The sequence below is a fragment of the Macaca thibetana genome, chromosome 13, assembly GCF_024542745.1.
Source record: "Macaca thibetana thibetana isolate TM-01 chromosome 13, ASM2454274v1, whole genome shotgun sequence".
Taxonomy (NCBI): Eukaryota; Metazoa; Chordata; class Mammalia; order Primates; family Cercopithecidae; genus Macaca; species Macaca thibetana.
In genome coordinates this window covers 18,290,966-18,317,987 of record NC_065590.1, presented here as the reverse complement: position 1 = coordinate 18,317,987, position 27,022 = coordinate 18,290,966, and the positions used below count along the sequence as shown (strand labels likewise).

General features: G+C 51.0%; 1 protein-coding gene across 1 annotated transcript in view; it reads left to right on the top strand.

The window, feature by feature from the left end:
- Positions 1-25,068, top strand: part of SH3RF3 (SH3 domain containing ring finger 3) — a 376,001-nt gene extending 350,933 nt beyond the window's left edge. Inside the window, exons 9-10 of the mRNA XM_050753008.1 lie at positions 8,038-8,369; positions 21,935-25,068. Coding sequence (XP_050608965.1) covers positions 8,038-8,369; positions 21,935-22,103 — 501 coding nt within the window. The 3' untranslated portion in view covers positions 22,104-25,068. The remainder of the gene's footprint in view (positions 1-8,037; positions 8,370-21,934) is intronic.
- The last annotated feature ends 1,954 nt before the right edge of the window (positions 25,069-27,022 follow it).

Here is a 27,022-nt window from a genome sequence, read left to right as displayed (position 1 = left end):
CTTTATCTTCCGTCTTTGGCGAGGGCAGCATTTTTGAAGATACATGTTAATGTTTAAAATACCCAATAGCTGGTGCACAATTTTTCCGTTTCTTTTAATTAACTCGTTCGCCTCTTCCTCTTTATTCATTGTAGATCTTCTATTCCTCTGCCCTCTCTAAAAATGTGTTGCATGTTTATACTGTTATAAACCCTCCTGTGCTCTTCCAGTAACTGTTTTCAGCATAACCAGAGAGGTGCCCTTTCCCCACTAAAATGTTAACAGAGCACAGCTTTTAGTTACCTTTTCCCTGTCTCTGACAGGAAAATTTCCAAACATAAAATAATAATCAAAAAGCTTCCAAGTATAACTTGCAGCCCGAGAGCCAGACTCAACAAAGATAAGTCCCTGTTTCTTTCTTCTGAATGTCTAAAGTTTCCTGCAAGCCCCAGCAGTGCCTCTCACATGTCCCAGGCCTCTGGCCAGGTTCCAGCCTCGCCCACTGCTCGTTAGATGTCCCGCTGGAGCTTATGCTACCGGTGCCCAGGAAGAAAAGGAGCTCCCTTCTGTGGGCCAGGCCTCCCTGCAGGACCTTGGCACCTGACGCCTGTTTTCCTGACTGCCTATGGGTTGAGGTGCATATGAGAACCATTTGACCATCTTTTAAAACTCATTTTGCTTCCTTTGACTTCCTAACTGCTGTGTCGGCCAAAATACTGGTGTTATTCAACAGATTGCTGGAGGGTGGGAATTCGCATAGAGTTTGGTACAAAGTCAAGGCTGGACACACAAAGGAGTCCCCGCCCATGCAGGCACAGAGCACTTTTTTGTGGCTGTCACCCAGCTGTGCCACATGAGGTCACAGTCCCGCAACTTGCTGTCTCCATGCCTGTCCCCTCCCCAGGCTGCAGGCACTGGGGTTGCCTTCCCTGTAAACTCCTCCTGTGACTGTCCCCATCAGCAGCCCCGCCATCCCCTGCTCAGCTGGCTCAGCTCCTCAGAAGCACCTCTGCAGCCAGGGCCACATCCTGCTGACTGCATGGCCTTTAAGTCCCCCCCAACCCCCGCCATCCCCGTGCCTCCACCTCCATCTCAGCTCCTTGGATGCTCCCAGCATCCACCAGACAACCCCAGGCTCCTCAGTTGGCCCTAGAGGCACCAAGGTGTGCCATCCTCTGGCCTTTTTTTTTTTTTTTTTTTTGAGATGGAGTCTTGCTCTTGTCTCCCAGGCTGGAGTGCAGTGGCGTGATCTTGGCTCACTGCAACCTCTGCCTTCTGGGTTCAAGCGATTCTCCTGCCGCAGCCTTCTGAGTAGCTGGGGATTACAGGCGCCTGCCACCACGTCCAGCTAATTGTCGTATTTTTAGTAGAGACAGGGTTTCACTATGTTGGCCAGGCTGGTCTCGAACTGCTGACCTCAGGTGATCCGTCCACCTTGGCCTCCCAAAGTGCTGAGATTACAGGCGTGGGCCACCGCACCTGGCCATTCTCCGGCCTTTCTTACCTCACCAGGCACCTCGACCCTCGGCCCATCCACACTCTGGCCTGCACCTGCTTTTTGCTAGATCTGCCTGTTCCACCCTCTGACCACTCCCTTGGGCCACACCACCCACCAGCCCCAGCCTTTTCATTATCCCTGTATCAGCCCAGCTCTTGAGGCCCGCCCCTCCTGTGGACTTGCGTCCTGCCCTATCAGCTAATCAACAGCAAAGCTTCCCTGGTCCATCCTACCTAGTACCATTGTTTCAGAACAACGGTGCAACTTTCTCCTTTTTATTTTTCCCCTCTTAAAAAGAAACTCACATGTGATGCAATCATTCAAGTAACGGAAAAGGGTATAACAAACCTGAAGACGGCCCTGTCTCCCTCTGACCCTGCCTGCCCTGGGACCCGGTATCAACAGTCCAGGCCCTGTTTATTTCTGTGCTTTCCTGGGACTGTCTGCAGGTGCTCCCAGGACACAGCGGATCCAGTTGTGTCTGAACATCCCTACCCAGTGACCACTATCTCCCAAGTCTCAGCTCACAAAAACATCTTTGAGTGCACCTGGTGGAGTTAAAGTGTGTGATTGTGTTCAATTCTTTATCCCCAAAGCTGGCGAGTTTTTAGCTCCCCTTCTGGTGCTGAAAATAGTACGTAACCCGTCAGCGTGTGCAGTGCAGTGTGTGCAAGGTTCTGCAGATTGAGGTTCTCATGGGTTATCATGGCTAACTTTGCAAATTAAGCCCCTTTCTACCCGCTTCCCATGGTACCTGACCCAGCGTTTGGTGTGTGCCCAACCAACGCAAACTGATTTTAAATATTGCCTGAGGCAAAGAGATTGACGGTGAGAATCTGTTTGAAGGAAGTGGTGGGACAGCCACCTCTCTCTCCACATGGCTTAATCAAGAAGGCAGCTGGATAAATGTGCACTTACGGGTCACGTGTACAGGTTTACTTCATTTTAATGCAACGACTTGTATCTCTGTTTAATGTTGCTTTTTGCAAATCAGATTGGATTCCCTTTGGCTCCTTAACATTTCAGAGACAATTTTCATAACTTGTAATTGACCTTTAACTGGCACTGAATCTTAATTTAAGCTTTCAATTGCTTTTGCCAAGATTTTATACTAATGTTCTGTTAAACAGTTAAGGTCCCTAGAGGAGCCCCCATCTTAATCATAACAAAAAAATCTATTACTTTACCATTTGTATAATGTTTTATAGTTTTCCTGTATAGAGTGTAGTATGAATAAATGCCTTCAAAATTCTCCTTTTTAAATATCAGATTTCTAGATGATTCTTTTTTTTTTTTTTTTTTTTTTTTTTTTTTTTTTTTTTTTTTTGAGACGGAGTCTCACTCTGTCGCCCAGGCTGGAGTGCAGTGGCCGGATCTCAGCTCACTGCAAGCTCCGCCTCCCGGGTTCATGCCATTCTCCTTCCTCAGCCTCCCGAGTAGCTGGGACTACAGGCGCCGCCACCTCGCCCGGCTAGTTTTTTGTACTTTTTAGTAGAGACGGGGTTTCACCGTGTTAGCCAGGATGGTCTCGATCTCCCGACCTCGTGATCCGCCCGTCTCGGCCTCCCAAAGTGCTGGGATTACAGGCTTGAGCCACCGCGCCCGGCCTAGATGATTCTTTAAAGTGAAGTACAACTGGATTTTAGGCTGTGTGTGTGAGTGTGTAAGCACACACACACATATGGCTTTTTCTGGATATAACTCACAAGCTCTCCCTTGTCTAACATGACAGTATTCTGTGCCTGGACATAGCGATGCTTTCACACCTAGATCTTGAGAGCCAGGGCTGCAGCACAGCCTCGTGGCAGGCCTCCAGTCCTTGGCCCTCCCTGGCCCTTGATCTCCTACACACCTACCAGCTCCTGGCTTCTCACCTTGTGTCTGGGAAGGGGGGCTCACCTGGAGCCAGACAGACAGTTCAGGTCCACAGAATCAGTGTGTGCGCTCCAGCTGGAAGTCCAGCACCGTGGGTCCCTGCTTTCAACCCATGTGCGTACCTGGCTGGGGCACTGAGTAGGTGTCAGAAACCCTCAGTAACCTTCTTTCATCTCTTTCCCAAGGAGCTGGCCCCTTCTCTGTGTCTTGACATTACTCTTTGTCATCTGGAAATCACTTACCGAGTTGCACGACGACCACTGGCTTCTAATTGATCACTTCCTATGTTCTGTATCAGAATCATTTTTTGGTCCTCATTTCAGACCCACGGAAGCAGAATCTTTGGGGGTGGGGCCCACATTTTGCATTTTGTGGAACTCCCTGACAATCTTTGTATACAGAGTTAGAGAGCTGAGAGACCCCCAGTGGTTCGGGTGCTCTCCCAAGGCGAGGCATGTGGAGGTCTTGGATAGGAATCTCATTTTATTTATTTGACAAAAATATATTGGGAACTAACTAGGTCCTAGGTATTTCGTAAACTATTTAATATTCAGAGATGAGTAAACACATAAAAACAGCAACCTAATCACCAGATATTGATGAGATGCATTAATCCTTTAAAAGTGCTCCTATATCTGTCATCTCAGCAGCTCAGCAAGGCAGCTGGTACCCTTCCAAAGGTGCAGAAACAAAACGCAAGTGGAGAGGACGCGGAGCCGGGCCTTCGCCACACCCGCAGAGTCTGCACCCAGCAGTGTGGTTGGCACAGCATGTGATAGAAGAAGGGGAGGGGGAAGGTGGGCAGACTGAGGGCACTGGGTGGTGGGGAGAGCCTTCCAGAAGAGGGACATCCCAGCAGGGCGACAGCAGCCCATCACTTCCGTGGAGGAAAGACCAGTGCACGTTTCTCAGCAGATCTGTCTCCCACCCAGGCCAGGACGTTTCAGAGCAAACGAGGCATTTTGTTCCTAACAGATCAGTCTGTTTGGTTTTCTCCCTGAGAGGCTGAACTGATTAGAGCCTGACCATCCAGAAGGGTCATTGGAATGGAAAGTGATCCTCCCAACGGAGAGGAGTGCAGGCCACAGATGGAAACAGCAGAGTGCTAGAGGGAACGTCTGCAGAAGAAAGCAGTCAGGAAAACGTAACAGGAATGCCAAATCCCCATCCCACTGGGCTCATGAACTTTGCTCACATACTCCCAGTCCCAGGAGAAACCCAGCAAATCCCTCTTTCCTCAACATAATCTTTCAGCCCAGATCAGTCCTAAATTGTGTCCTCTAAAACCTCATCTCCTCCCACAGTGTTGTCCCCAAAGTCAATCTATGAGCCTCTCCCCACCACGTGCAAACTATCCATTGGCTATTCTTTCCTGCCGCACACGAGATGACCACCAGGGAAGTGCCTGGATCGTCTACCTCCATATTCCATGGATTCCGTGAGCATGACGATTGTTAGTGCTGGGGAATTCCACAGTGATTGGTAATAGCTGATGCTTAAGGCATTAGCAGAATTCTGTCCTGGAAGGCGGACATTTTGGAGAGGGTTTTCTAGCCATGACATCAGCGTTTTTCCAAGTTAATTAAGTGTTCAGTTTGTTTAATCCTGGAGAATTGAGACAGGAAAATTATCCATCACATTTACGCACCCCACCCTTTTCAAAGCAGACAGCTAAGGCTGGGCCTGACTGCAGATACTCTCAGTGGTTGGGTGGTGAGGCAGCAGGGCCTCAGCCTCTCCAGCTCCACCGTACCCCATGTCGAGGCCCACAGGGCCCACGGTGCCCTGGGAGCAAGGATCTGTCCACCGAGTCCCTCTCAGTGGCCAGAAGGGCTCTCCCCGAGGGGCCCGTGAGCCCTCAGCTGGACTCAGTCCATTCAGCAAACAAGAGTTGAATGCCTCTTGTGTCCTTAGCACTGTGCTAGGCGCTGGTGGGGATACTGCAGTGACCAAAACGAACACGACCCCTGTACTTCCAAAGCTTTGATTCTAGAGGGGAGCCTGGGAGGGGATGAACAGCCACCAGGCCCCTTCACGGGGGAGAGGAAACAGAGGTGGGCAGAGAAAGGCTAATTCCTTTTCCTTTGGGCAACGCAAGGCCACCCAGGTCTCCTGCGTGCCAGGAGGGGAGGAGCGGCCAGCAGCCCCAGAGCCTGCAGAGTGGGCCCCAACGGGACACATGGGGCAGGCCTGGCTTCTGTCCCTGCATCCTGGACTGCTGTCCTTGTGACCTAGGGATCCCAGCCTTAGCACTGATGACATTTGAGGCCGGATAACCCTGCCGTGGGGGTTTCCCTCACATTGGAGAGTGTTTACCAACATCCCTGGGCTCTGCCCACCAGATGCCAGTGGCGCCCCTGAGTTGTGACAGCCCAGATGTCTTCAGACATTGCCACCTGTCCCCTGGGGGCAAGGTCACCCTCCCATCAAGAACTCTTGCTGTGGGTGCAGGCCCCCTGGGAAGCCAGTTCCCACCCCAGGCACTGCAGTTCTTTCCATCCTGGCCTGCGGAGGGGCTGACGGGCCCAGCTGCTGGGTCTGCCATCCCCAGGCCGTATGCCCTGCCTGCATCGTGGCCTGAACAAGCTTCCTCACTCCCTGCCCCCAGGCACCCCAGTCAGATCCCAGGGTTCTGCCCCCAACGCCTCACTGTTTCTTCTTTTCCTTTCTAGTTCTACCCAAGCAGTTCCCAATGTGTGTTCCTGGGAACACTCTCTCAAGCTGTGCCGCCAACAAGGGTTCTCTGAGAACTAGACTAGGGAAACACTGCCCTTTGAGATGCCAGCACGTGAAGGGCTGCAACGAAATCTATGTCTAACTGATTGCACCAGGCCGTTTCCTATTGCCCACAACCTCCAGGGCCTGGCACGATGCACAATACCTTCAGGAAGTTATTGGAGGGAGAGTGAGGCAGGGGGAGATAGGCCAGGGGGCTGCAAGCCCAGTAGCAGAGTCAGGTATCTGGATCCCCATGCTGCATGGCTCGGAGCTGGGCTGCCTCTTCCTCCTGAAATCACCTAGAATTCCCCATGGACTATCAGGACAGAGCCTGAAAGCAGAAACAGCTGACCTCCAAAATGAATCCAGCCTTGGAGGAAACACATTGAGAAAAGCGGGGAGCGAAGGCCGAGACTCAGGCAGTGGAGTCCGGGCCTGGGTTTTCACTCTGAAACCTATGAGAGGAGATCCATCCACACTTGCCCAGGGCACACCCTTGTTATATCTCCTTCCCTCCCTATTGCATAGGCAGCAGTGGCCTGGGGCACAGGCTCTAAATGCAACGGGATTAATGAATACGGTGGAACAGATGCTGGTCACCAAGGATGATAGGGACGGTCCCTTTAGACACCTTACCCAGTGGAGACCCTTCACCAGGCACTAAGCAGTATCCCACAGCCACAGCCCCCAGACTCTGGCGCCGCTGCAACAATAGTCCAGGCGTGTGGCTTGGGGGGACTTGGCTGGGGCGGGAGCAGTTGTGCTCTTAGACACCCAGACCCAGACCCAGACCCCAGCGTGACTTGGGCCTCACCGGAGGTCCCATCAGGAACCATGTCACCTGTCTTACAAAGTCCACTTAGAAGGGTTGGGGGAGGAAAAAACAGGTGACGTTGACTGCTGGTTCCTCTACACAGACAATGACGTTGCCAGGCTTGGCCAGGGTCCCGTGACAGAGAGGGCTGTGTTGTCGGAGACGGCCTGTCAGCAGCTTCCTCCTCTGAGAATGGCATCGCCAGCCTGCCCCAGGGGCCTTGGGACCTGTTTTGGACATTTCTGCTAGATTTTGGAAGAGAAAGGAAAACAAGCGTTGGACGAGTTTTTTTGGGGGGGCAGGGTGTGGGGCACAGAGTCTCGGACTATCACCCAGCCTGGAGTACAGTGGCGCCATCTCAGCTCATGCAACCTCCACCTCCTGGGTTCAAGTGATTCTCCCACCTCAGGCTCCTGAGTAGCTAGGATTACAGGCAAGTGCCACCACGCTCAGCTAATTTTTGTATTTTTAGTAGAGACGGGGTTTCACCATGTTGGCCAGGCTGGTCTCGAACTCCTGACCTCAAGTGATCTGCCCGCCTTGGCCTCCCAAAGTGCTGAGATTACAGCCATGAGCCTCCGTTCCCAGCCTGGATGAGCTTTTGGGCTTAGCTTTGTTTTCCTCCTCTGAGCCACTTTACAAGGTTATCTTTAAAGTTTCCCAATGGAACCATTCTCCACGGGTCTCTCACCCTTCTGCCCATCTTACAACTGAGATGCCATCTGCTGGCCTGTCTTTTCAAGATATCTGTGTAGGCACCAGCTTTGGAAAATAGAAATAATGTCAAAGCAAAGAGCAGGCATGCTTACTGCCTGACTCCAGCGCAGAGGGCCAGCATCCTCACAGTCCAGTAGAGAGGATTTGGTCTCCCGAAGCTCCGGGCCCTCTGCTTTAACACAGCCCGGTGTGCCTGCGAGCGTCACCTGGCCCTCACTGGTTCACCATGTGGGAACTGGAGTTCAGGGAACTGGTGGAAGAAAATGCTGGTACTCTGGCTACTGCTGTTGCTGTGAATGGTAAAGTCTTTTGTCTCTGAAAAAATAAGAAATAAAAAAATAAAGTTCCACATAGGAAGATGCATTTCCCTCTCTCTGACAGCAAGGGCATTGGGAAACATTTACCTGTTTGGTTTCCATCTTGTGTGTCTCCCCAGAAAGAGAAGAAGAGTGGGCTCCTGAAGCTTCTAGCCGGAGCATCCACCAAGAAGAAGTCACGCTCCCCGCCATCTGTGTCTCCAACCCACGACCCCCAGGTGGCCATGGACGCCCTGCTCCAAGGTGCAGTGGGCCCCGAAGTGTCCTCACTGTCTACCCACGGCAGGGCAGGGTCCTGCCCCATAGAGAGCGAGATGCAGGGTGCCATGGGGATGGAGCCTCTGCACAGGAAGGCGGGCTCCTTGGATCTGAACTTCGCATCTCCTTCCCGGCAAGCACCTCTGTCCATGGCTGCCATCCGCCCCGAGCCCAAGCCGTTGCCCAGAGAGAGGTAAGTGGAGAGGCTTGCCTGCTCTGTGGCATGCTGTGGTTTGGCCTCTGAGGTCTGGAGCCGCCTTCAGGGAGCAGGGACACTGTGGCCTTGCTGGGATTAGGTTTACCAGATGTCCCTCAACACCCAGATCCACGTGGTCCTGAGCTTCGGTGGTGAGCGCTGGATGAAACGAGTCTGGGAACTGGAGTGTTATTTCATGTTCTGCATCCGTCTGGTTCCTGAGTTTGGGATTGCAAAGGTGCCACCAGGAAATGCGTCAGGACCGAGTGGTTCTGAGTGTAAATAGTGGGAGACTAGGCAGTGAGTGGTGTGTGCCCCCTCAACCCTGGGGGACCCTGGAGCGGTCCCCTGGACTGAGTCCCCTGTGGGCCTATGTGTCCCGCTCAGGGAGCAGCTCTTCCCTTGTGAGCCTCAATCCACTGGGCATCTTAGAATTATGATGTTACTCAAGACGGCTTCAAGTCTATAGATACCCTTGAATTATGATGGCTTTGGGGGTATAGAGTCCGTCAGTTTGAACCCTTTGAAATTGCCCATATTCATTCATTTCTATGCTTAATAGCAACTTCACATGGTTCCGCCTAGGCTTTTACCAGTCTGGAAACTGAGTCTGGTTGAGGCAACATGGCCCACTAAGGCTGTGGGCCGTGGGGCTGCAGGTTCTTGGGTTTCACCTGGGGCTAGAGGCGTACCTGGCTTGGATCCCCCTGTGTGAGTTAATTATCCTAAAAGGGCTCTCAGATAAAAGCTGAAGGCATCACGGAGAAATACAATGGCTGTCAGGTTAGGATGGCAGGAAGATGTGATCCTTACTGAGTGCCTACACATTGTCACATTGCTGAAATAATAAAACACAAACAACCTCCCAAAAAGACAGTCCTGGTGTTTCCACCAGAAGCTTTCCTCCCTTGGCTGTTCGGGTGCCTGCAACCTGAGAAGGCAGCCTCTGCCCTGAACACCTGCTGCCCTCCCAGACACCATTCCCAGTGCCACGTGGGGAATGAGACGGGCCCTATCTAGATCAGAGTCTAGTTTTCTAGCCTCACAAGTTCTTCTGTATCGTTTTCTAGCTTCTCCAGTTCTTCGTCAAGAGCCAGATGGTAAATACTGCAGATGTTGCAGTCCTGCTGGGTCTGTGGTGACCACTCCCTCTGCCTTCACGGTGGGAGAATGGCCACGCACCTTATGTAGATGAATGGGCCAGTGTCCCAGTAAACCCCTACTTGTGAACACTGAAATTTAAGTTTCATGTAATTTCCGTAGGGCATGAACTAGTCTTCTGATTTCTCTTTCAACCATTTCAAAATGTGACAACATTCATAGCTCTAAGACTACACATATTAGCCGCAGGCACAGTTTGCCAGCCGTGACAGAGATGATGCCCAGTGCCAAGCCTATGGGGCTAGGGCTCCAGAATGGACAGGGCTGTCTACAGGACCCACAGCTACTGACTTCTGCTAACCAGTTACAACAGAAGTCACATGTACACCTGCTGTTCGTTTCACAAGAGCTGGGTGTTCTGCACACGGGCAACGTTCAGAACACTCAGCAGTGGGCATTGATTCCGGCTATGCGTGCCCAGGACAGCCAGGCGCTGCCTGCAGTGTTCCCCAAGCGCTACATGTGTGTGGTCTCAGTGAACACTCCCAAGAACCCTACGAAATCAGTTATCCTCGTTTTACTGATGAGGAGACCAAGGTTTTGTGACAGGCTAGGTAACTGGCCCAAGATCACATAGCTAGTTAGTAGCCAAGCCAGAGATTCAGCTGAGGGCTTTCTGACCTCAGAGCCCAGGCCCTGAGCTACCTGACTGTAGGGTGTGCAGTCAGCAGCATCCCCAGTCCTGTGTAGTCACAGGGCCTATCATCAGCTTGTGGACAGTGTGGGACATGTCACAGCCCTGCCAGGGGTCAGCACCAGTGTTGGGTCCTGCAGATCCATCAGCACTGCCATGCCAGTCCCAACCCAACAGCCACACTCACAGGGAGAACTGCCTTCCCCTCCACGGAGCCCCAGGCCCTTGGGGGACTGGGTTCACACTGCACACCACACTATACAAACACACACACCCCACATACATCATACAAACACACCCCACACATACACCATACAAACACACACACCCCACATACATCATACAAACACACCCCACACATACACCATACAAACACACACACACCACACATACATCATACAAACACACCCCACACATACACCATACAAACACACACACCCCACTATACAAACATACACACACCCCACACATACACCATACAAACACACACACCCCACATACATCATACAAACACACCCCACACATACACCATACAAACACACCCCACTATACAAACATACACACACCAGACATACACCATACAAACACACCCCACTATACAAACATACACACACCAGACATACACCATACAAACACACACACCCCACATACATCATACAAACACACCCCACACATACACCATACAAACACACACACCCCACATACATCATACAAACACACCCCACACATACACCATACAAACACACACACCACACATACATCATACAAACACACCCCACACATACACCATACAAACACACACACCCCACTATACAAACATACACACACCCCACACATACACCATACAAACACACACACCCCACATACATCATACAAACACACCCCACACATACACCATACAAACACACCCCACTATACAAACATACACACACCAGACATACACCATACAAACACACACACCCCACATACATCATACAAACACACCCCACACATACACCATACAAACACACACACACCCCACATACATCATACAAACACACCCCACACATACACCATACAAACACACACACCCCACTATACAAACATACACACACCCCACACATACACCATACAAACACACACCACATACATCATACAAACACACCCCACACATACACCATACAAACACACACACCCCACTATACAAACATACACACACCAGACATACACCATACAAACACACACACCCCACATACATCATACACAAACACACCCCACACATACCCCATACAAACACACCCCACTATACAAACATACACACACCAGACATACACCATACAAACACACACACCCCACATACATCATACAAACACACCCCACACATACACCATACAAACACACACACCCCACATACATCATACAAACACACCCCACACATACACCATACAAACACACACACCCCACTATACAAACATACACACACCCCACACATACACCATACAAACACACACCACATACATCATACAAACACACCCCACACATACACCATACAAACACACACACCCCACTATACAAACATACACACACCAGACATACACCATACAAACACACACACCCCACATACATCATACAAACACACCCCACACATACACCATACAAACACACACACCCCACATACATCAAACACACCCCACACATACACCATACAAACACACACACCCCACATACATCATACACACACCACACATACACCATACAAACACACACACCCCACATACATCATACACACACACCACACTATACAAACATACACACACCACACATACACCATACAAACACACACACCACACTATACAAACATACACACACCAGACATACACCATACAAACACACACACCACACTATACAAACATACACACACCAGACATACACCATACAAACACACACACCACACTATACAAACATACACACACCATACATACACCATACAAACACACACATCCCACATACATCATACAAACACACCCCACACATACACCATACAAACACACACACCCCACTATACAAACATACACACACCAGACATACACCATACAAACACACACACCCCACATACATCATACAAACACACCCCACACATACACCATACAAACACACACACCCCACATACATCATACACACACACCACACTATACAAACATACACACACCACACATACACCATACAAACACACACACCACACTATACAAACATACACACACCAGACATACACCATACAAACACACACACCACACTATACAAACATACACACACCAGACATACACCATACGAACACACACATACCCTACATACATCAAACACACACCAGACATACACCATACAAACACACACACCACACTATACAAACACACACCACACATACACCATACAAACACACACACCCCACATACATCATACAAACACACACCACACATACACCATACAAACACACACCACACTATACAAACATACACACACCAGACATACACCATACAAACACACACACCACACTATACAAACATACACACACCACACATACACCATACAAACACACACACCCCACATACATCATACAAACACCACCACACATACACCATACAAACACACACACCCCACATACATCATACAAACACACACCACACATACACCATACAAACACACACACCCCACATACATCATACACACACCACACATACACCATACACACACACCCCACATACATCAAACACACACCACACATACACCATACACACACACCCCACATACATCAAACACACACCACACATACACCATACACACACACACACCACACATACACCATACAAACACACACCACACATACACCATACAAACACACACCACACATACATCATACAAACACACACCACACATACATCATACAAACACATCACACATACATCATACAAACACACCCCACACATACACCATACAAACACACACACGACACATACATCATACACACACCAGACATACACCATACACACACACACACCACACTATACAAACATACACACACCAGACATACACCATACAAACACACACACCACACTATACAAACATACACACACCAGGCATACACCATACAAACACACACACCCCACATACATCATACAAACACACCCCACACATATACCATACAAACACACACACCACACATACATCATACACACACCAGACATACACCATACAAACACACACACCCCACTATACAAACATACACACACCCCACACATACACCATACAAACACACACACCCCACATACATCATACAAACACACCCCACACATACACCATACAAACACACACACCACACATACATCATACACACACCAGACATACACCATACAGACACACACCTCACATACAGCATACAAACACCACACATACACCATACAAACACACACACCGCACATACATCATACAAACACACACACCCCACATACATCATACACACACACCCCACATACACCATACAAACACACACACACCCCACATACATCATACAAACACACCCCACATACATCATACAAACACACACACCCCACATACATCATACAAACACACCCCACATACATCATACAAACACACACCACACATACACCATACAAACACACACACCTCACATACATCATACACACACCACACATACACCATACAAACACACACACCCCACATACATCATACAAACACACACCACACATACACCATACAAACACACACTTACCCTACATACATCATACAAACACACACCACAATACACCATACAAACACACACACCACAGATACACCATACAAACACCACACACACTGTAAACACACACTCCACATACACCATACACACACCACACACTGCACTCACCCCGCACACTGCAAACACACACACACCACACATGCTGCAAACATACACCATACACATACACACTGTGCAAACACATCACACACCATACATACACACCACATACACACACCATGTAAATTGTGCAGACACACACACTGCACACCACACAAACATGCACTGCACACACCACACCAGGCAAACACACATAACACACAGATATACATACTATACACAAATTGCACATCAAGCAAACACTCACACAAACACACATTCAGACACACAACACACACCCATTTTCTCTTTCCTTCTCACCTCCTCCTCCTCCACTTCGTCCACCTCCCATCCCCTCCTAAGGAGTCTCCTCCGCATCAGAACCTCCCTTCATGGGACCAACACCTGCTGCCTGTGTTTTCCGAATGGGTCCTGGCCCTTGTCTGGAGTCACGGAGTTGGTCTGCCAGCCCATGAGAATGACAGACTTTGGGATATGTCAAAGCTGTTCTCATGTCTGCCCCAGGATTCTTCTTCCCCAGACCCTCAACTTTATCTTCAAAGACATGACTTCCCGACTCCTCCATAAAAGATCTTGAAAGACTCTGTTCTACAAAGCCGTGGGCATCTCTGATGAATTAGAAAATTCAGACTCACTCCAGTTCTCCGAGTGTTCCATCTAATTAGGGGTCATTGTACCCGGAGACTCTTGGTGGCCTCCTTGCACCAAAGCGCTCTGTAGCACTCGTTAAAGAGAAGTGTTTCCAACATAGAGCCTGAAACCAAACTGCTCATGAGCCCCAGAAATGCCCCCTCCCCTCAACATGGTAGCCACAGACTGCCTGGTTTCCTGGGGAGCCCTGGCAGGGCGGAGCTGAGGGCATGACTGGGAAAATGCTGACTCCTCAGGCTGGGACAGCAGCAGAGAGCACTTGGACTTGGGCCCTGCAGACTTGTGAGTAAAACTTACTTCCAGGCTTACTTGGGAGGAGGAGCAGCTGGGTTGCGCCATGTGCAGAAGTGAGAGTCCCTGCAATGGGGCCAGGACCCTCGGCTGCTAAGCACTCCTGGAGGGCCTGAGGTGTGCAAGGCTCACCTGTGGTCATGAAAGTGGGAATGCAGGCAGCAGGGCAGTATGGGCTGTCAGAGTCAAGGTTTCCACCCTGAAATGCCAAGGAGGAACGGGCAGTGTTGCTGCCTGCATTTCTTGGGCCTCTCCGATGCCCAGACTGCTTCAGATCTCAACCATTTCTCTCGAGACTCTGGAAAGAGAGCGGGCACTGCTCCCCTCTCCAATCTCAGAGGAAGGACATTCAGGTAGAAGGTGCTGCAAAGGGAGCTCCTCTGAGAAAGGACTAGGAACTGTGGGCAGTTCCCTGGGGCCGAGTCAGCCAGGCCTGCAGGCTCAGCAGCCCAGCCCCAGCAGCTGGCAGGCAGTAGGCCAGTCTCACAAGTAGACTTATGAGCCAAACCCACAAGCCTGGGGTATAAGTAAATCAGAGGGCCATGCCCCATTCCTTCCAAGGGGACCTCATCTTTACGTGTCTGGTATATTCTTGTCCTGCGGACTATGTGCAGAGGGAGCCAAATTTCCAGAAGTTGCTTGTGGAACTCATAATACGGGTGTGGTCATGGGAAATGCAGGCAGCAAATGCACATGGCATCAGGTTAGAACTGTCTAATGCCCCGGTTCCCAGCAGGGCTACACTAACCCTAGGCTGTTCTGGTGCAGGGCCAGGCAAGCTGAGTTCTGGGACCAGCCCCTCCTGCCCACTGGATGCCTGCCTGCTGGCTTTTCTGAACCTTGGCAGTATCAAGCATCGTAGAGAGACTTTGAGTAGACAAACACACCGGCCACCTACCAGCCATTCCATCCATCTTTTGTTCTTTCATTTCTTTCTTTCTTTTTTTTTTTTTTTTTTTTAAGACAAAGTCTCACTCTGTCGCCGAGGCTGGAGTGCAGTGGTGCAGTCTCGGCCCACTGCAACCTCCACCTCCCAGATTCAAGCAATTCTTGTGCCTCAGCTTCCCAGGTAGCTGGGAATACAGGCATCCACCAACATGCCTGGCTGATTTTTGTGTTTTTAGTAGAGACAGGGCTTTGCCATGTTAGCCAGGCTGGTCTCAAACTCATGGCCACAAGTGATCCGCCCACCTCGGCCTCCCAGAGTGCTAGGATTACAAGCATGAGCCACTGCACCTGGCCCCCTTTCTTCATTTTTATAGTCCTAGTTTCCACATACATAAAATGGGGATAATAATACATGTCTGGGTATAATACTTGTAAATCACCTAGATTAACACCAGAACAAGAATGAGTGCACACTAAACAACACAACAATAATAATATATGCTATTGTGTCCAGAGTTGGTTCCTGGTGGGTTCATGGTCTCGCTGACTTCAAGAATGGAGCTATGGACCTTCGTGGTGAAGAACGAAAGGACAAAGCTTCCACAGCATGGAAGGGGACCCAGCAGGTTGCCCTGGGGTGGCCAGCTTTTATTCCCTTATTTGTCCCCTCCCGTGTTCCGTTTTTGTCCTATCAGAATGCCCTTTTTTCTGTCATCCTTGTGATTGGCTACTTTTAGGATCCTGCTGACTGGTGCATTTTACAGAGCACTGATTGGTGCATTTTATAGTCCTCTTGCTAGCTACAGAGTGCTGATTGGTGCATTTTACAGAGTACTGATTGGTGCATTTTACAATCACCTTGCTAGCTACAGAGTGCTGATTGGTGCATTTTACTCTCCTAGCTACTGAGTGCTGATTGGTCCGTTTTACAATCCTCTTGTAAGAAAGAAAAGTTCTCCAAGTCCCCACTCGACCCAGGAAGTCCAGCTGGCTTCACCTTTCACTATGACCTCTCTAATAATAATATATGCTGTGACATCTATGATAATAGTAAGATGGTGATGGTGAGGGCACCTGCAGCACGGCCTGGCCCACTGCCACCCCTTTGACCTGCACAGGCTTCTCCCCAGATGTTCACGTCGGATCAGCTCATCCTCAGCTCTTGATGGCCTGTGAGTTATTTGGCTTTGTTAGGATTTCAACGTTGCTTGCTCTGATCCATTATGTGTGTGGTGAGCGGAATAATGACCCCCAAAGACGTCTGTGCCCTGAACCCTAAAAACTCATGACTATGTTACCATACATGGGAAAGAGGAAGTCAGGTTGCAGATGGAAATAAAGTTGGTAACCAGCTAACTTTAAAATAAAGAACTTACCTGGGATTATCCAGGTGGGCCCTGTGTAATCACAAAGGGTCCTTATGAGTAGAAGAGAGAGGCAGAGGAGAAGGTCAGAGTGGCATAATGTGAGCACTCCCCTTTGAAGATGCAGGAAGAAGCCTCCAGAGAAGAGATGAAGGCAGCTTCTAGCCACTGGAAAAAGCAAGGAAACAGCTTCTACCCTAGAGCCTGCAGGAGGAACCAGCCTTGCAGACACCTTGATTTTGGCCCAGTAGACCGTGTTGGAGTTCTGACGGACAGAACTATAATAAATTTGTACAGTGTGATGCCACTACATTTATGGTCATTTGTTACAGCCATAAACAACTAATATGTGTGTTGATATTACAGTTTAGTGTCCAGGGTATAGAAGTATTCTTATCCCCAAGTTCCTAGCAGACACCACTCTGTTACCAGCACATTCCATGGACTCAGGGGCTCATTCGTCTTCGTGTGTTGAAGCAGGTGCTCTGAAAAGGCTACCACGTGGAGGGCTGCTTTGCAGTCCCCCTTGTCAGGGAGGGAAACAGACGACCCCCAAGGAAAGTAGAACATCCAAACCTCGCACACAGAGCTAATGGTAATAATAATGGAATGAGAATTCATTCTGATTTTGCCCATTTGGATTCCATGAGCCCCGTGTCTGAAAATTAGCTGTGGTTGCCATAACCGTAATTATACTCAGCAGGGCAGAGTTGCTTGCTGATTTATGACTCACAGTTGTGACCTGGGAGTAGCTGTCATCCTCAGCTGCTCACACGGACACGACAACGGCCCTCTGTGTCTATAACGGGGAGTATCAATTACTTTCCTGCAGCAGGAAGAACAGCTCAGAGTCTTGGAATGATCTGGACAGAAACGTTAAACGCTTGTCTCGTATAAATTCAGCCCACATCCATCTGGGCTCATTAAATCATTGAATTGCTCAGAAGCACCAAATTACATCTTTCTAACAAATTATATTTTTAAAGCTGCTTGTTTATTTCACATCTGGAAGTTGAGGCAAAAGCCAAAACTTGCATTCAGAGTCTGAGAAATCATCTCGCCCTTTGCCTTCCTTTCTTTCCTTGGGGAAGAGAGAGGAGGAACAGGTGTTCGGAAGAGGTAGAGGATAGCAGAAGGCCACAGGTAGGATGGCGCTGGTCCTGTGGGTCCTCGCAGCCTCGGTTTGTGTGAATGCTGTCTGATTTCACAGACTGCTGGCTGCATCTCAGCAGCCATCTGTCCTCCTTCAAGGAGGGCCAGCAGGAAGCCCTCACAGAGACACTGGGCTGGGAGGAAGGAGGTGCCTCCGCCTGCCCTCCTTCCTCCCGGACTGCACGTCCCTGAGAGCAGCGTCTGGTTCACCAGCAGACAGCCCATGGGAACCAGTCCAACTCTCGTGCACCTGCAGACACTCTGAGACACTTAGAGTTGGCTGGTACTCGGGGCTGGGACCCAGAACCTGGTCTGTTCTTCTTCCCCAGGATTAGGAACACTGCACCCCTAAGTCAGCCTCAGGAACCCCTCCTCCATGCCACCTCCTCTCACCAGCCTGACACAAGCTGGACCCATGTGCCCATGGGCTGTGCGCTCCATAGGGCTGGACCTTTGTCTCCTGTCTGCACATCTTTCCTGCGCCTGGCACCAAGCCAAACTGCCCCAAAGTCATGGCTTCTGCGCCCCAGGCTCTATGAGTATGTGGGGTGGGGGAGGGCAAAGGCTTCCTCCCTGAGCATGCACTCAGCTCGATTTTCAGACACCAGTGTGCACGCATTCCCTCCCAGAGTTGCTAAAAATCCGCATTCCCTAGTCCCTTCCCCGTAAGTCGTATCAAGTAGGTCCAGGATGGGCCCAGGGAACTGTAGGGGGTCCTGAAGTATGTGAGCCACACTTGGAGCACGTGTGCAGTAATCCCTGTGGCGATGGGGCTTGCAGGCTGGTGCAGGAGGCAGGATGAGTTGGGTAAACAGGTTAGTGGTCGGGCGGTAGAAGGTGGTGAGAGCTGGGAAAGGGCAGGCCCCGCATGGCCACACAGGGAAGGGCGTTCTGGGCAGAGAGAGCAGCATACGCAGGAGCCCTGAGGTGGGTGCACCTGGGGCCACCAGGGCACGGCGGAGCAGAGCTGGAGGAGTGGGAGGGGCGCAGCATGGAGGGCCTGGAAATGCTGGGATGTTTAGACTGTGGCCCCTCCTCTAAGAGGGATGGGGACTGCTGGAGCCTTCTGGGCCTCTGCCCAAAAGGAGCCTCAGCTGTGAGGCAACTGAGTCCGAGCAGGGTGAAAGCAGGAGGCCCAGAGCGGGCAGCTGCCAGGACCAGGAGCCACCCACAGAAGCGCCACACAGAGGCCACCAGGGAAGGCATCCAGAGCCACAGGGGCCATGTCTCCTATCTCCTAGACAGCCTCAGCGTCTGTGGAGATGGGTACCCGGGCAGTCCAGTGCTGGTTATTGAGTGTCTTTGCCCTGCCAGGCCCATCTCAGTGCTACTCAGCAAAGTGGGTGTCGGAGGAACCGTCAGCCGGGGAGTTTTTAGGCAGAGAGAACAGCTGCACCCTGCCTGCCGCAAAATCCACCACATGTGGGATCTGGGCTTTAGACCGGAGGCCCAATACCCTGGTGCCCCAGGGGCGTCTCCTTTCAGGCCTTACTGCACATTCCTCACCCACACAAGGGCTGGGGGCATGCAGAGGCCCAGCCAGGCATCGGGCAAGCATGCCGCTGTGGAGTTTCCCCAGGGCAGAGGGAGACCCAGCTGGTGGGAGTGAGTACGGGGCCCTGCCTGTCGGGCCGCAAGCATGAGGGCCGAGGGCACAAGGCCCAGCTGGTTTGTCCTTGGCAGTGTTTCAGAGGAAGGCTCTCCTGGGGCCACCACAGCTGCTTCTCAGCCTTGTTCCTCCTCCTCTGCAGCTTGCAGGATGAGTGTGGGACAGAGCAGGGCTGTGTGTGTGTGTGTGTGTGTGTGTGTGTGTGTGTGTGTGTGTCCTGTCAAACACAAACACAGCCGGACACTAGTGAAAGCAGTCAGACAGGTTTTAATCAGCAACATAGTGGACATTTGCAAGGGGAATAGGGTCCAGGGTGAGCTGAGCTCAGGTTCAATTGGCTCAGAATGACTGGGGGTTTCCAAGAGAGAATGAGGAGCAGGGAGGCAGTGAGTGGGGGCTCAGGAGAGTGAGGGAAGTGAAAAGTTACAGATGGTGGAAGCGGGTGGTCTGTGCGAACACATCTGGACACGCTGACGTGCTCACTGAAGTCAGGAGACAGGCCCTGTCCTCAGGTGTGGCTGGAACTCACAGTCGATTCTTTTGGCTGCCGTGAGGTTTCTCAGGCAGGCATTTTAAGGGGGGCTGGGGTCAGCCTAGGGATGCCACCTTGAGCTGTTGGAAGCTATGTTAGTGGTTGTTCAAGTTGTTATAGGCAGAGGTGAGGCCCAGCCAAGAAGAGGGTTCAGAGGAGCCAGGCTGGAATGTGGTCCAGGAGAGAACTCTTGGTCAGTGTCATAGCTAAGTGTTGTCAGGAGCACCTGCCACAGCCCAGAGAGCCCCTGGAGTGCACTCAGAGCTCCAGCACCTGCCATGCAGCACACCTCATGCCCCTGGGCCCCTGCAGGCGGAGGCCATGCAGGGAAGGCCCCAGGGAAGGCTCCTGTCTCTGCTTCTACACTAGGGCATATTGGTCTGAAAACAGGGACTCCAGAGAGGCCTCAGAGGCTGCAGGGGGCCCAAGTCTTGTAGAAATGAGACGTGGGGAAAGTTGGGCCTTATTGATGATAATGTGGCCTCAGCCAGTTCCAATGCTAAGGCACTGGGAAAAAATCTTACGATTTTTGGAGCACATCTAAAAATAAGGACAGGTTGGGCACGGTGGCCCATGCTTGTAATCCCAGCCCTTGGAGAGCCTGAGGCCAGTGGATCACTTGCACTTAGGAGTTCAAGACCAGCCTGGGCAACATAGCAAGACCCCATCTCTACAAAAAAAATTTAAAAATTGGCTGGGCATGGTGGTGTGTGCCTTGGTCCCAGCTACTCAGGAGGCTGAGGTGGGGGGGTCACTTGAACCTGGGAGCTCAAGGCTGCAGTGAGCTAGGATCATACCACGGCACTCCAGCCTGGGTGGAAGAGCAAGACCCTGTCTGGAAAAAACAAGGACCACTTACCAAAACAATGTTCCAAGAACCTTTCACACATCACATGGTGCACCAGCCTGTGGGGCGGTGCTACAGCTGAGGGGCTCCGCTTCTCAGAGGAACCGACAGAGGGAGAGATGAGGACCGGAGCCCAGAGTCTTGACGTTGGGATGGGGCATATCGGAACACAGTTTGTCCTGACCCTCCCCGGCCCCTGCCCCTGGCAGGCTGCAGTCTGGGTGGGTGGACCAGGGCAGGAGCACAGATGTGAGATGGGGGGCTATGCTTGGGTGGAGAATCTTCAGGGGGGTGGAACAGTCCAGCTTCTGCATAGATCAGTGTCTAAAAGGACAGCAGGGGGAAATGTCTTTTAAACTTTTTTTACAAAAAAATGAAAAATTTCAAAAGAGTTTTGAAAAACTTAAACATAAAGATAAATTGCATAAAGTGGGAAAATAGCAGCAAACGACAATAATTCACACCGAGGAAAGAGAAAGAGAAAGCACGACCCGGCAGACGGAGACTCTCTGGGCAGGGCTCACCCTCTGTGCTGTTTCCCCAGGTACCGCGTGGTGGTCTCGTACCCACCCCAGAGCGAGGCGGAGATCGAGCTGAAGGAAGGCGACATCGTCTTCGTGCACAAGAAGCGTGAGGACGGCTGGTACAAGGGAACCCTGCAGCGGAACGGCCGCACGGGCCTCTTCCCGGGCAGCTTCGTCGAGAGCTTCTGAGGACTGGTGCTCCCTGCACCCGGCTCACAGAGCGGGAGGCTGCCTGGGAAGTCCCACGGCACACAGAGAGGGAGCCACGGCGCTCCAAGGGTTCCAGGTCGTCTCCAAGGCACCTGGCGGGGGCCGCCCTGGCCCAGGGTGGGGGCCAGGGACTGTGGAGGTCGTGCCTTCTCCCAAAACCCCCGACGGAGAGCACACCTGATGTTCTTCAAGGAAATGTCCACTCCCTCTGTGGAAACTGCAAAGAAAGCACTTTGAGGAAGAGAGGCAGGTGCTGGCGCAGGCAGGCCTGTGGCTGTGGTTTGCAGCCACGGCAGCGTTCATATTTACCACCTAAGCAGGGTTGGAGGTTGCAGGAGGTCTGCAGGCGAGGTGGGTGGCATGGGGGCCAAGAGCGCTGGAGATCATCTTTCTGCGCTGCCCTGGGCTTCCCGCGGGGCTTAGGTTGCTCTGTCACCATTCTATATACCTCAGTCACCTGCCGCCTGGCTGCTCAGCAGGGGTGTTCGTGGTCCTGGGGGGCCTCACGTGAGGCCCTGGGGATCCCCCGGAAAGCCACCCCACCGCCCCTGTGGGAACCGGAGCAGAATCTGTGGGCTTGTCTCCTGCCAGTAGTATAAGCAACACTTTCTGTTCACCACCACTGTCCCTTGCGTTACTTCTTTCTTACGGCATATTTTTAACGTAAAGCTGTTAGACTTTATATATTTCTAATAGGTCAGACATTGCCTATTTTTCATACATCTGGTGCTGCCTTTTTGTAAAACTAGTAATGACTTGGTTGAGCTTGAAAGAAAGGATGTCTGAGACGACATCAAAGGGGCAGAATTTTTATATTTCCCATATGGGTTTGGGAGAGCGCCGAGAAGCCCCCATCCCGCACCTCAGTGCCGGCCAGTACTCCGGGAGCTGGCGGGGTGGATCCATTGAGGGGGTTGGAGGGAGCTTGGAAGCAGCCGGTTTCTTTAAACTCTTACCAAAACCCCGTGCTCTGTCTAGACGGTGATGATTATTATTCAAGACCTGGAAACATTTCGAGGAAGGACCACTATAATTGTCCTTTTGTGTGGCGGTAGAAGGAGCACGCAGGTCAACCCCAGCCGGGAAGGCAACATCTTCCCTTTACTGCCTCAGAGAGAACTGCCATTAGCATTCTCAGAAGATGATTTCTTGGTATCAAAATGTGCAGTTTCTACAACAGTTCAGATCACCACCACCATTTTTCTTTTTAAAAAATAAATAACTGCTCCCGTTTCAGGCAGTGCAAACCTTCATCTGCTGGAGACCAGAGGTATGAGGAGATCAGGGGATTGCGGCACCATTGGAGGCTTGCAAGATCGGGGAGCTGGGAGGGCGAGAGAGGAGGAGGTGCAGCTTTGAGGCTGGGAACTCCCTGAGTGGGGCTGATGAATGTACATTCATTAGCACCACGGCTCACCTCCTAGGAAGACTGATGAGGAGTCCTTTGGGAGACAGTTTTGTTCTCAAGATTCACACCTTAGGAACACATTTTTATCACCTCCGAATTTTGATCCATCACCCCTCTCTCCACCTATATTTTTACAAAAACCATTCAGACTTAAATTAAGCTGAATAAACTAGCCTTTGGTAACATAGGGTGACACTGGTTTTCAGGGATGTAACCAACTCCAGAAATACATTCTCTTGCCTGGCATGAAGCCTCTGAAACACGGGCTGCTTATTTTCAGAGTTCCTGTTTTGGGACGTGTCTTGGCTACTTGTTACTTCCAGGTGGCTGCCACACGACAGGGGTCATGCCTTTCCCTCCCTCCAGATGATAATGGATTTAATAGACTTAGGAAGGTTGTTTAGAATCAAAGAAGAAAAAGTCTGGCTTAAACATAGGAACTTCTGTGTGCCAGTTTGATGACAACCAAAAGCTGTCTATTTACCATTATTGCCAAACTATCAGTTGCCCATCCAGCACCAAAATCCTGTGCGTGTTTAGATTCATGTTGTCACCAAAGAGGTGCACAGATCCAACAACCTGGATGACGCAGATGTTCTCCAGGGAAACCAGATGAAGTCAAGTCTCCAGGTTAATTTTTTTAAGTCTTTTTTTTAAGGCATGCAGCTACCAAGCAACAGAATAGAGTAACCTGAACGTTCTTTCTCTCCCAGGCATGGCCCACATGGTGCTTCCGGTTGAAATGTGTTTCGCCCTCCTGATGGGGGGCGAGGCCACAGCCCACTACATGCAACACGGTAGAGAGCTGGGGCGAGTGTCGCCATGTCCTTGGAAGATGTCAGCTGGCCCCTTCCAGGGCAGAGTCGGGTGGGCATTGGTGCCACCTTAGGAAGGAGAGTGATGCGTGGGTCTGGCCAGGGCTCTGGAGCCAATGCCAGGCTGCCTGAGGGCAGAGGAATGCATGGCCCATGTGCATTTCTGAGTATTTTAAACTCGTCCAGCCCCTGCAGCCTTCGTGATGATGTAGCTTGCAGACAAGAGCAGGAGCAGAATTAGCCCTTTCTTCAGGCCGTCTTGCCTCAAAGGGCACACATGTTTTGGCGGTTAAGATGAAACTAACCCTTATGTTTCATCCTAGTCCCATGATGTACACATCTTAGCCATGCAGTGGCCTTGGGTGGCCACAGAGATTGGCTTTGAGGAGCTTGGTAGAGTCCACAGCCATGACTGAAGTCAGTGGACACCGAGGGGACAGGACTGCAGGCCACCAGGGGCCTCTGCCCAGAGGGAGGCAGAGAGGATGGTGGCCGCAGGCGCTCTCCTGGCATTCTCATGGGGTGATGCCAGGCCAGGCACCTCAAAACAAGCTCAGCTGACTGGGAGATCCTTTGTACTTTGCACAGTTCACACACACACCCCACCCCAAGTGTTTTTGTTAGACACAAATGTCAGCGTGTGATCTTGGAAGACTTGTCAGTGATGACGAACCATGATGCCTGTGTTTCTGAGTCTTTAAATAAAAATGAACATGGAGAAGCCTTGTGTCTGCATGTTGGGAGCAGCAGCGTCCAGCAGAGGCCGAGAGGGACCTGGGTAGGAGCAGAACCTGAAGGCATGGCCCACATGCCTGCTGACCAGCCCAGCTGGCTCATGCACCTGCCCCTCAGTGCTCTTGGTGGGGCGGGGGCAGGCAGCTAGTCTGTATCAGGATGGTGTTGGTCAAGGAGATGAGAAAGTCGTGACATCAGCTGTCTGTACCCAGCACACGCCAGAGACCCAGGAGCTGGGCAGTAAGAGCCAAGCCACAGAAGCCATCAGTGGGCTGGGCAGGAAGGGTCTCCAGTTCCCCTTTACTGGCTCGTGTGCCTGGAAAGGCAATGTGGCTTGCTGTAGATGACTCGCCTCCTTTTCTTGTCATTATTCAAGTCCCACTCAACCAGAAGTGCCTGGTATTGACCTCTGAAAGCAGCACTCTCCTGGTCCTACCCTTGTCTCTGTGGTCCTTGGGGTGCCTGAGCCATGGCAGCCATTCTCTGGAGCACAGGATGGGGGTGCAGGGAATCCCACCAACAGAAGGGCCCAGAAGGCCACTGATCTCTAGAAAGGTGCGTCTGTCTCCAGTCAGCCAGCCTGACACCTGGCAGAGAGCTGGCCCACCAGCCTGATCCATGCCTGGAACCACATGTTTCTTGAAACAGGCTTTCACTGTTCTCTTAGCTGAGACACACATCCATGTATACATTTGAGCTGGAAGAACACTTAGCAAACAGCCATTTTACTCTACTGTAAAAATTAAATGGGCCGGGCATGGCGGCTCACACCTATAATCCCAGCACTTTGGGAGGCCAAGGCGGGTGGATCACGAGGTCAGGAGATCAAGACCATCCTGGCTAACACGGTGAAACCCTGTCTACTAAAAATACAAAAAATATTAGCCAGGCATTGTGGCAGGTGCCTGTAGTCCCAGCTACTCAGGAGGCTGAGGCAGGAGAACGGCGAGAACCCAGGAGGCAGAGCTTGCAGTGAGCCGAGATCACGCCACTGCACTCCAGCCTGGGCGACAGAGCGAGACTCCATCTCAAAAAAAAAAAAGTGAGCTTGCCAGGCACAGTGGTGCATGCCTGTAGTCCTAGCTACTCCGGAGGCTAAGGCAGGAGGATTGCTTGAGCCCAGGAGTTCAAGTCCAGCCTGGGCAATAGAGAGAATTCCTTGTATGAGCAAATAAAATAATTTATTGAACTTGTTTGTACAAGTTCACTTTAAATGAACACAGCATGGACAGTCATTGGGAGGTTGGTGCAGGCCTGGCACTGTGGGAAGGAGATCTGCTGTGTGCTCACTCACTCTCCAGACAAGGCTGTGCGGACACCACTCTTGCCTCCATTTGCTACGTGAGCAATCAAGTTTGTAAAAGGTTAAATGAATTGCCCCAGGTCACATAGCTCAGTGGACAGCCATGACTCAAACTCAAGTCTACTTATCCAATGTCAAGTCTACCCTCACAACTCAAAAGCTGGGTGCCAAACCTGTACTCCTTAGTAGAATTGATATCTCAAGCACAAGAGTGTAGGAAGAGGAGAGCCAGAGGAAATGTAGGCAGTGCCCATCACAGTCTGTCTGGAGAGGGTGTCTGGCAGACCATCCCAGCCAGCCTGCCGGGTGGAGGTATCCTGCCTATAGAAATTACACAGCAACCCATCAGGGCCTGATGCCATTTTACATTCAAATCACATACCCCACTCCTCGTGTTCCAAATCCATGCTCCTAAGCAAACAAGTAATTTGCTTTTACTGACTTAGCAACCACAGGGAGAACAGTGGGAGTCAGGGTGCTATCTGAAGAGTAGTCTACCACTTGGCCTGTGTAGCTGAGATGTTTTTCATTAGCTGCCAGTGAACTGGGCCTTCAGTTGAGGCCTCAGTCTCTGTGGGTTTTGTTATGGGAGTTGGTATCCATGCCTGTAACTGACACTGACAAGTGGTGTGCCTGA